General features: G+C 43.6%; 1 protein-coding gene across 1 annotated transcript in view; it reads left to right on the forward strand.

Annotated features, from left to right (window-relative positions):
* Nucleotides 1-2,116: 2,116 nt before the first annotated feature.
* Nucleotides 2,117-10,000, forward strand: part of PGK1 (phosphoglycerate kinase 1) — an 11,180-nt gene continuing 3,296 nt past the window's right edge. Inside the window, exons 1-7 of the mRNA XM_010284751.1 lie at nucleotides 2,117-2,165; nucleotides 3,251-3,406; nucleotides 3,525-3,669; nucleotides 5,861-5,964; nucleotides 6,697-6,816; nucleotides 9,412-9,526; nucleotides 9,831-10,000. The exon at nucleotides 9,831-10,000 is cut by the window's right edge and continues 28 nt beyond it. Of these exons, the coding sequence (XP_010283053.1) occupies nucleotides 2,134-2,165; nucleotides 3,251-3,406; nucleotides 3,525-3,669; nucleotides 5,861-5,964; nucleotides 6,697-6,816; nucleotides 9,412-9,526; nucleotides 9,831-10,000 (842 nt within the window). The 5' untranslated portion in view covers nucleotides 2,117-2,133. The remainder of the gene's footprint in view (nucleotides 2,166-3,250; nucleotides 3,407-3,524; nucleotides 3,670-5,860; nucleotides 5,965-6,696; nucleotides 6,817-9,411; nucleotides 9,527-9,830) is intronic.

Raw genomic sequence — 10,000 nt, forward strand, 5'->3', positions numbered from 1 at the left:
GGAGGCTCTGCCTCAGTAAGCGGCTGTGCTTTGCACATCCGCGGGCTGGGACTGTGAGGAGGGGAAAACGAGCCGTCTACCGTATTTTTATTCGGGAGCACGACTACGGGGGAAAAAAAAAAAAAGCGCTTATTCCCCGGTTCCCTTTCTCGCAAATCTAAAAAGCGTTGCAATAAAAAAAAGCGAAAATACGGCTTTTACCCAAATAAAATAATAGTCCTGCTTTTTGTAATAAGAGTCGAATCGCAGGTGTTCAGCATGTCATGGTGTCAGTAGGAATTCAGTTACAAAACGTCCAGGCCTGCTGAAAGCCTGATGTTGGAGTTGGGGGGTGAGGGCACTCAGGTACATCGCAGTGCTCGAAATACTCCTCTTGTGGGATTCTTTGTCCAAGGTCATTGTAAGGTGGCTAGCGTGCAGGCATAACAAATTTACAACTTCTCTTCTGTAGCCTGTGTCAGACAACTTGCTTTTTTTATCTTGTCTCTCTGTGGTCGAATTTTGAAGTAGTTCTCTAGAAATTTGGTTACCTGAAACTAGCTCCCGTAATGAGTACCGAAGAAGCTAGCTCAGAATTGCCACGTGCTTTCTAAATTTGGTACCACAAAAGATCTTTTGATCTCTGTAACAGCGGATTTTTTTTTTTTTTTTTGGCCATCTGACTCTTTTCTTCACAGAGAAGAGTCTTGCCTTAGTGGAGGATGGCTTCGCCAGCTCGTAGTCTTCAGTAGTTAATGCACAGATCTGTCTGCAGTTCTGCGACGGGCTCCTAAAACTGAAACAGCAGAAGACGTGCCAATCTTTGTTTCCTGCCTGCATCTCATTTCCCTGAAAAGAGTCACCATGTGCTCTCAGTACTGCTAAAATTGATAGTTCTTTTTTTCTTCTCATATTCATCATAATTTTGGCATACTCATAACCTGATTATCTTCTAGTCCTAATGCTAAAGCTTCAAGAGAAGTTGGGAATAGGGAGGAGAAAGGGTCCAAGGGAAGCTCAGATTTCAGTTGTGCAGTGGGGAAAAAGGGTGGGCTGGGTCTTTCTTTTGTAGCTCTGATGGCTCTGTAAAGGAAACTATTCTTTTATTCTCTCATTTTAGAATAATAGCACTATAATGGTGCTTTTCTTTCCCCTTTCTAGAATTAGCCCACTGTACCGTGGGTCTGCCAGTTCAATTCCTTTCTGCTCAGTTACTCCTGTTTTGCTGGCAGCTTTTGCTGTTCTTTCCCATTTGTTTCTCGTGCTGAGCATGCTGCAAGAGAATTCAAGCAACTTCCTGACTTTTGTTGTTCTTTAATATAGATACAGAATGATGAAGGGTAAACTGTAACACCATATTTCACTTTCCTCATTCTGAGACGCTGTTACAGTCAGTTGGATATTACCTCCCATAGCTCTGTGAGTAATTTTTGCCTTTAGCTGTTACACAACGCAGTTTCCTGCTGCTGCTAGTCAGCACATGGGCACAAGGCACGCTAGTGAGAAATGGCTGATGAAACTCCTCCCTTTCATCCCTTCATGAAATCTAGAATTTACCTCTAGATCCACGTCAGGTCTTCCAATGGGAATGTGATAAGCCACAGCAGTCGGCTGCAGAGAGATCGGCGCTGCAGAGAACAGAAATTGGAAGTTCTAGGCAGTAACTGGACGGCTTCCTCAAGCCTGCCTGCTTGCCGTAGTAGTCCAACCCAGTATTTTAGAGGCCTCATTAGAGAACACAGTGTCACTTTTCATTATTCGCTTCTTTTCCCTTGGAGGCTCCTAGTTCGTGATCTGAGAGCGTGTTTTTTAAAATGAAAAGGTTGTGGGGAGTTCAATTGCAGTTTTATATCCTGCTTCAGCATCATTGCTACTGCGGTTGTGAGCATTAGGATATATTGGTGGCATGGCTTTACGTAAAGTCATTCTACCAGATGTTTGTTCTGTGTTTCTGCTCTATTATTAGAAGTAGAAATGGCCAATAACGTACTGATTTCAGAATGGAACTTGTGTACAAGGCAGAGCTAAAAATCTTACCCTAATTGTAACATCGCTTTTCTAACCAGTGCCTGTTGTTGTCAGGTTCCCTCAGTCTTTGTAAAGATATTTGTTTAATTTTATTTCTGTTCTTTTAGGGTTGACTTCAATGTTCCAATGAAGGATCACAAAATAACCAACAATCAAAGGTGAGCTATAACTTCCATCCCAGGTGGAAGGCCTGAAGTTTGTTTTCTCTCTGATTTTAGCCCACTTCTGTTAGCAGTACCTGGAATGCTACCATGATTAAGCTGTCATTGCTCGTACCAGAATATTAAAGGTGTCTCAGAGAAGGTCCAGCAATGGTTAATTAAAACCCCTGCATCTATTAGCAAACTACACTAACTGCAAGGCTTCTTCTCACTGTGGCTGCTACAGAAAGCATATAGAAAAAGTCTCGTAATTGTACAGATCCTAAACGTCATTCTTTAAATACAGTCGAAGTGTTACGGCCATTTCACAACCACATCCCTTTGGCTGTGTGTGAAAATTTGCTATATTTGTTGCTAGTATTCAGAAGACTTTCTGCCTTTTGGTTACCCTGCAGTTGCATTAGTTTGATGGCTTGTGTTAGAATAATTGTTCTAGCAATGGGGTTCTAGACATGGGGTTTAGAAACAGTGATATCAAGTGTTTTGTCTTGCTTGTCTGTCACTTGCAGGCAAATGCCAGTTTAGCTCACTGCTTAACATCCTCATCATTTCTTTATTGGTTCAGGATCACAGGCTAAACCAGGAAGCCCAGTAATGTTCAGATGTGTGCTGGCATTTCTTAGCTACAAGCAATCGTCAGAATTTAGGTTACAAAATGCATTTTACTTCCGTGTCCTGCATCACATAGAAGATAACAGTGAAACATATGAAAACATGCTGGGACAGAGAATACTGTTGATGCTTTCTGGACCGTGCTTCAGGATTGTCACAGTCCCTAGGAGAGGAACAGGTCAGGTTAGCTCCACAGGGAAAGATGTGGGATGTGGTTAGTCTACTAGACATCTGTTCTAGCAAGGATAGGTTGCTAAGAAGCCCAGTGTCCCTTTTGGAGTCTTACTGGTGGTGATGCCCTGCTGTCTTTGGATGAGGGGTAGCCTGAACCGCATGAACGCCAGAGGTAGGATGGACTTAAGTATTTTTGAGGGACAACTCCCAGGGCTCTTGTGTAAGTGGTCACTAAGTCTGCTTGCCTGGTAAACTCTACTTGAATCCTTCTTCATTTGTCTTCTCTGCCGTTACAGAATCAAGGCGGCTGTTCCTACCATCAAGCACTGCTTGGATCATGGAGCCAAGTCAGTGGTTCTGATGAGTCACCTGGGTCGCCCAGATGGTGTTCCCATGCCAGAAAAGTTCTCCTTGGCCCCAGTAGCTGCAGAGCTTAAAGCACTCATGGGCAGGTGAAGTAGAAGAGTGGTCCAGCATGCATCAGGCCCTCTCTGTCAGCAGGCCTGGATGCTTTCCTTTCTGAAAGAAAGAGTCACTGGTGGGATGACAGTGTATATCTCGTGTTTGCAGGGAGGTCTTATTCCTGAAGGATTGTGTTGGTCCTGAGGTGGAGAAGGCCTGTGCTAATCCGGCAGCTGGCTCCATCATCCTGCTAGAGAACCTCCGATTCCATGTAGAAGAAGAAGGGAAAGGGAAGGATGCTTCAGGGAACAAGGTAAAACTTCAAGTCTAGCTTTTGTGCATGCCCATTCTGGTCTTAATACCTTGTTTGCTGCAGACTGACAAGGAGCCACCAGCCTGTCTAAAATGCTGTTTATGAACTTGCTCTTGGAAGGATGTCAGAGATCTTTAGTTCAGCGGGTCTGATCACTTGTACCATCCTGTGCAAAAGGTTGAGTCAAATGCACTGAATTTCCGAGATTAAAGAGCTTAAGTGAAGGTCCATAGGTGACTCTGACAAAGGCACTGTAGCCTATAAAAGAAGGAAAAAGGAGCAAAATAGGGCTGTGCAGGAAATTGGTTGCTGCTTATTAGACTTTATTTTGGGATGTCTAAAACAAAAAACAAGGTCTGTTGGAGATAGCTTGTTGCCACTGGGGCCATAAGAATGACGCTTCTTTCTTGGTTATCTGGTTAATGTTTTAATAAAACGTTTAAACATTCTGCAGCATAGGGATTTTTATAAGCTGTCTGCTCTTACGAGTAGAACCAGGCTGCCTTGCACCTCTGACATTTTCTTGAAGGTCAGGAAGAATGCTTGCTCCTGACAGCTGCTTTCCTTAGCGATGGTGACCCCGCTGACTTTATGTAGGCCTTGGCTCCTTTCAGATTCGGTGCGTGGAGTGGAATGCTGTCATCATGTGGTGCCCTTTATGGGCTGACACAGGACTCCTGTACCTTAGAAAAATACACCACAGAACTAGTAAGCCTTTGCAGATGGCAACAAGAAATTGAGCAAGTCTGGAATTATTCACTAGTAGAACTGCATGCCACTGAAAGCCAATATGGTGACAGGGAGAAGAGTGGGGCAAGATTTTAATTTCCTTTGGGAAAGGATTTTGTGCATTTCTGTAATTCTGGGATTATTTAGCTGAGTGTATGCATGCGGAAGCATGCACTGCAGTTGAGCACAACAGGAGAGGTATTGTTGACAGACCTGCTTCTTGTCCTAACCGGGGTGAAAGGCAGTGCTGTGGAAATAGTGATGCAATACAAGACTGCAGGTTACTAACTGGTGCTTATTCTAACTGTGGCTTTCCAAAGCAGATCAAGTGGTAGTGGTTCCTTCATTCAGAGCCTCTTGTGTTCTGCTTACAGATGTTACTGGTTTTAACAGGAGCACTTAATTTCTTTGTGTAAAGCCAGGCAATTTACCAAGTGAAGGAGCAGTTGACAGCTTTGTTCTATAATCTGTGTAGTCTCTTTGGCATGTCTTCTGCTCAGGCCATTTGAATAAAAGGGCACCCAAAGCCGTGCTGAACCCATCTTCCATATATTAGAGTACCTTCTTGCCATCGTCCCCAGGGTGTTATGTCTGGGTGCTAGCAGAGGCTTCATGTGGGACGGTGAGCTGATGGAGCGGAAAGGCACTTGGAGAGGTGATCACTTGACTGCCAGCCTGGGCCGTTCTTTAAGAGCAAATGGCTGTAAACTAGGTCTGAGCAGTCACTTAACTGTCAAAGTGAGCCCTGCTGTCTTTTCATGGTGGGAAAGACGACAGCTACATGAGCTGTCCCATGAGGATTTGGTAGGATGCTTGGAGGATGGAGAAGTTGTCTTCTAACAAAAATGCATTTGCTCCTGCCCACTGCACACTAAGCTTATCTCCAGCTTTCTGATGTTGGCTGCTTTCACTGTGGCCTGTTCTGGTGTGCAGGCTATTTTTAATTTAATCCTCAATGCAGTTGCTAAATCAATCCTTCAGGAGCTCATCCTTTTACCTGTGGCACTTGGAGACCGCACTTTCTTTGTTCAGTAAGAGAGCATGAGTTTGTTTAGTCTCATCTCAGCATTGCCTTGTCTCTACATACCCTTTCTGTGTTACCTGTATTCACTGCACAAAACTGGAAATCTGCTGGAGAGACTGAAAGGTTGGTAGTGCTGCAGTTTATTCCTGCTCTGTTGATGGACTAGAAACTTGAAGGGGGAACAGTCCTCAGGGCTGTAATAGCACTCTCGGGGAGTTTAACATGGAGTTTAAACCATTTAAACCTTTTTGTTGCTCCTACTGGACTGGAAAAGAGCATATGAAATAACAGTGACCCACAGGATGAACTGATGAGTTTCTCCAGCTGACCTTTCTTTGCTTTGGGTTTACAAGTCAAATTGCTGGCTTTGACTTTAGTCTCAGAATCAACTCTGTGTACCTGAATAGCACAAACAAAAGTCATTCTTTCTCTTTTTAGATCAAGGCTGATTCTGCAAAAGTGGAGGCTTTCAGAGCCTCTCTTTCTAAACTGGGAGATGTCTATGTCAATGATGCTTTTGGAACTGCCCACCGAGCTCACAGGTATGTGATCATTTTCCTTCCACAGGCAGAGCTGCAGAATGATGTTGGCCTTGGAAACACATGCAGCTTTGCCCCCAGTGAGTTGTAACTTCCTTTTGGGCTTATCCCATTATCATTCCGCTGTGTTTGTTCCTGAGTAATGGGTTTAGTGGAGGTAGCTGTCAATAGTGTATGCTCCTTGAAGTTTGCCTCTGGGAACAGGAGACAGCTGAAACTCCTAAGACTTGAATTGACTTTTTAAGCTTTGAAGATATAAAAATTACTTGCTTTGGACTTGTATAAATTGTCCTGCAATTACAGCAGACCTCTTTTCCAAAAGATTAATAGCTCCAGACTGATTATTCTCATGGAGTGTGTTTAGATATATGTACTTGCAAACTCTAGGGCTCCTCTTTAAGCTTGATACCATAATCCAGTGCAGCTGGAGGAAGACATCTCTGCTCTTGCTATGCTTATTTGTTCCTCAGCATTTTGGATCACTAGTTAACACTTTTATAAACATCTTGCATATCAATATGTCTGCAAAAACAGTCTCAGAAAGTAAGCATGTACAGCCATCTTGTGAAACTAGGAAAACAAAAGCCGTGTGCTCGTTTTCATGCAGGCAGTAGCTATTCTCATTGCTGCAGCTGACTGAAGGGTTGGCTTTATAATGCTGTGAGACACAGGGCTGTTTGGACCTGTACTGACGGAAAATTTTTCCTTTCCTTACTCTTGACTTTTTTTCTGCAGCTCCATGGTAGGTGTCAATCTGCCTCAGAAGGCTGCTGGCTTCCTGATGAAGAAAGAACTGGATTATTTTGCTAAGGCCCTAGAGAGTCCAGAGAGACCCTTCTTAGCAATTCTTGGAGGGTAAGACTCAAGAACGGAACATATCGACTCCCTATTTCTCTTTAACTCCTCTGTAAGAAATTACAAGTTATTTTGGCTTGATTCAAACAAGTGCTTTCCTTTTAGCTGTACCTACAGTTGAGATTTGCAGATAAGTCCTGAGATCTCTGTAAGATGTGGATTAGAGAGGAGCTAACTGACCCTGTCCGCTCCTGTGATGACACTATCAGGGTCTGCTCTTTGTATCTCCTGACCTCTTAAATTCCCCAAATTGAGATAGTCCACAGCAGTTTGTTGTACAGACAAACCAGAAGAGCTGTTAGATATGCATGATGTCCCTGAAACATTGGCAGTGACCTTTTCCTCCACGGTTCAGAGTACAAGCATCTTGCAGGCTCAGCACTGTGTAAATGGACACGGTCTGTCATTATGTAATGGTGACCTACTGCAGCTGGATGGGCCCCTGCTGTTCCACAGCAGCTAGTCTGCAAAGAAACTTGAAGGTGCAAATCCAAGTGACTGCTCGTGTGTAGAAGTAATTTCCCTGTTGCTGCTGGGTTTTGTCACGTGTGTACCCAGTTTAGCACTGTAGTTCTGTGGCAGTGTATTTCAGTTCATCAGGTGAATTAAAATACTTTGCCAAGTAACACAAAGCTGGGACACCGTAACATTCCCGTGTTCTTGATAGAAGTATGTGGCTTATTCCGGCTCTTTGCACCCATAAATGTGTGTTTTAAATAGTAGTAGTCAGTTCTCACAGAAAGTTTTTAACTTCTTCTATGACCTTGGTTATACTGAACAATGCTTTTTTGTCTTTTTATTAGTACCCTTCCAAGGTTTACAGCTGCAGGTGACCCATCAATAAGTGCTAGACACTCCTCATTGCCTTTGATGGAACTTGCAGGTACATCGCCAAGGGAAAGGTTGTTAGTTTGTTCCCTGCTCAGATGTTTGAGTTAGAGAAGCAGCTAGGGTGGCCAAAATGTTAAAATATCAGGCCTGTTAGTAAAGTCTGGAAGTGTTGTAAACCCAGTGGGAACAAAATAACCTTTTTTGAGAGGTGCATAACAAGGGTGAGCAGCACGTCTCAGTCTAGGAGCTTGATACTGAACTCACTGTGTGACCAAGGACTGATGAATGCCCACTGCATCTTAGTGAGTCACAGGAGGAGCGCTGAGAGCAGTTCAGAGCCACAAAATACCTGTATCTGTTTGAAAACACCACCGTTCCACTGGCGGTGCAGCTGGTTCCTAGGTGAGGCGGCAGATCAGCAACTCTTGCTCGATTGTACCAGAGGGAAATCACACTTGGAAGCTGAGCTGCATGTGGTCCAGCTGCAGGTTTGCTGTTGCTTATATATAATAAAATTGGGCCTAGAAGATGAACTGAGAACAATTGTACTGACAAGTAAAGTAGAAATGAAATGTGTTGGCAAAGAAAGGCAATGTGCGGGAAAGTAATTTAGTGCCAGGAGCAGGGTATGTGCCAGGGAAAGAAACAAATATCTAATTCACCTTCACAACTCTTTTTGCCTGGAAGTGCACCCGGCAAGATGGGCCCTGCAGGGTTTTGCTGTGGCTCTGTCGCATCCCATCAATCCTTCTTTACCAGTTCAGCTCCCACAAGGTAGCAGCATTAGCAACTTCATGGCTTAAACTGGAGTTGGTGGCTGGTTCACAACAGAGCTCTCCATGGTCACTAAGGTTGGATTTGTAGAGGCAATACCTGTTTCTTAGGGGTAGGTCTGAAAGCATTTTATTAATAAAATTCATATCCTTATCTCTGTCTTAGAGATGGGGAAACTAAGGCAAGAAGATGAAATGGTCTTGTCTAATGTCACCAAGCAGGGCATGGTCAAACTAAGACTATAATGCAAGTCTCCTGAGTGCCAACCTAGGTTTAGCTCAGGGTTGTTTCCTAAGGTCTTTTATGAAGCTTTATTTTAGATAACAACAAAAATTCCACACATGGCATTAAAAAGGGAAGACAGGAGCCTTGGGACTATTTACTGCCTCCTCTGCCATTCCTATATGAAGTAATTTTGATATTGCTATTCCTTTATCATTTGTACCTTGTGCCAAAAGCAGTCGTCTGCTTTTGGGCGGCAGTTCTGTATCCCAGATCATCCTAGTAGTTTGAAGCTGTGCTGTGAGTGTGATGGGGTGCTGGACCTGGATGGGTCACAGGAAGGAGCTGGGCATATGGTAGCTGAGGATCCAGGGTCGGACAGCGGTTGTGGATGGCTCTGCTCTGGACCATCGGCGAAGTCATACTCTAAAGTGCCAAACAAGTTTTATATTTAAATAGGAAAAAAATGGAGGGCTGAATAATGCTCTTGTAAGTTAATGTTTAATGCTGGCCTGCTAAGATGCCAAATTCCATTTCTGCCCACTCCCAACAGCTCCTTTGTTGGATCATTTTCTCAAATGGCCTTGACATGCCACAGTCACGATATTGCCATTACCGAATAGCAGTTTATTAATTCTGCTTTGATCCAAGAAGTCCTTGTGAGACTTCATGCTGTTTTAGCTAAAGATTATTAGAGAATGAGTTCTGCTTGAGGATTTTTGGGAAGTGGCCACAATATTCATTCTTTTTCCTTCTCTCTCTCGCCAGAGCCAAAGTTCAGGATAAGATCCAGCTGATAAGTAACATGTTGGATAAGGTCAATGAGATGATCATTGGTGGTGGGATGGCGTTCACCTTCCTCAAAGTGATCAACAACATGGAGGTATGTAAAAAGCAAATTCTTTGTCTGCTGCTAGTAAAGAATATGGTCAGAATGTCCCTTATATATTCTGGTATTGAGAACTGGCTGTCTTGACTTTGTGCAAGAGTAGGGAGCACTGAGAATTTACTTGAGAATCACTTTGCAAAAATCAGGTTACTGTCTGTGTCTAGCTAGGTGCTTTAAGTAAACACTCTTTTCAGAACTGCTGTCTGAGCAGTTTGCCTTGACTGCTGCTGTTCTCTTCTGTAATGACCAGTAGCTAAACAAACGACTCTCTCTTACTTTTCCCACATAATTTCTGTAGATTGGCAACTCTCTGTTTGATGAAGAGGGATCAAAAATTGTCAAGGACCTGATGGCCAAGGCAGAGAAGAATGGTGTGAAGATTACTCTGCCTGTTGACTTCATCACTGCAGACAAATTTGATGAGCATGCACAGACTGGGGAAGCCACAGTGGCTTCAGGCACTCCCGC

Source organism: Phaethon lepturus, unplaced genomic scaffold, assembly GCF_000687285.1.
Source record: "Phaethon lepturus isolate BGI_N335 unplaced genomic scaffold, ASM68728v1 scaffold49883, whole genome shotgun sequence".
NCBI lineage: Eukaryota > Metazoa > Chordata > Aves > Phaethontiformes > Phaethontidae > Phaethon > Phaethon lepturus.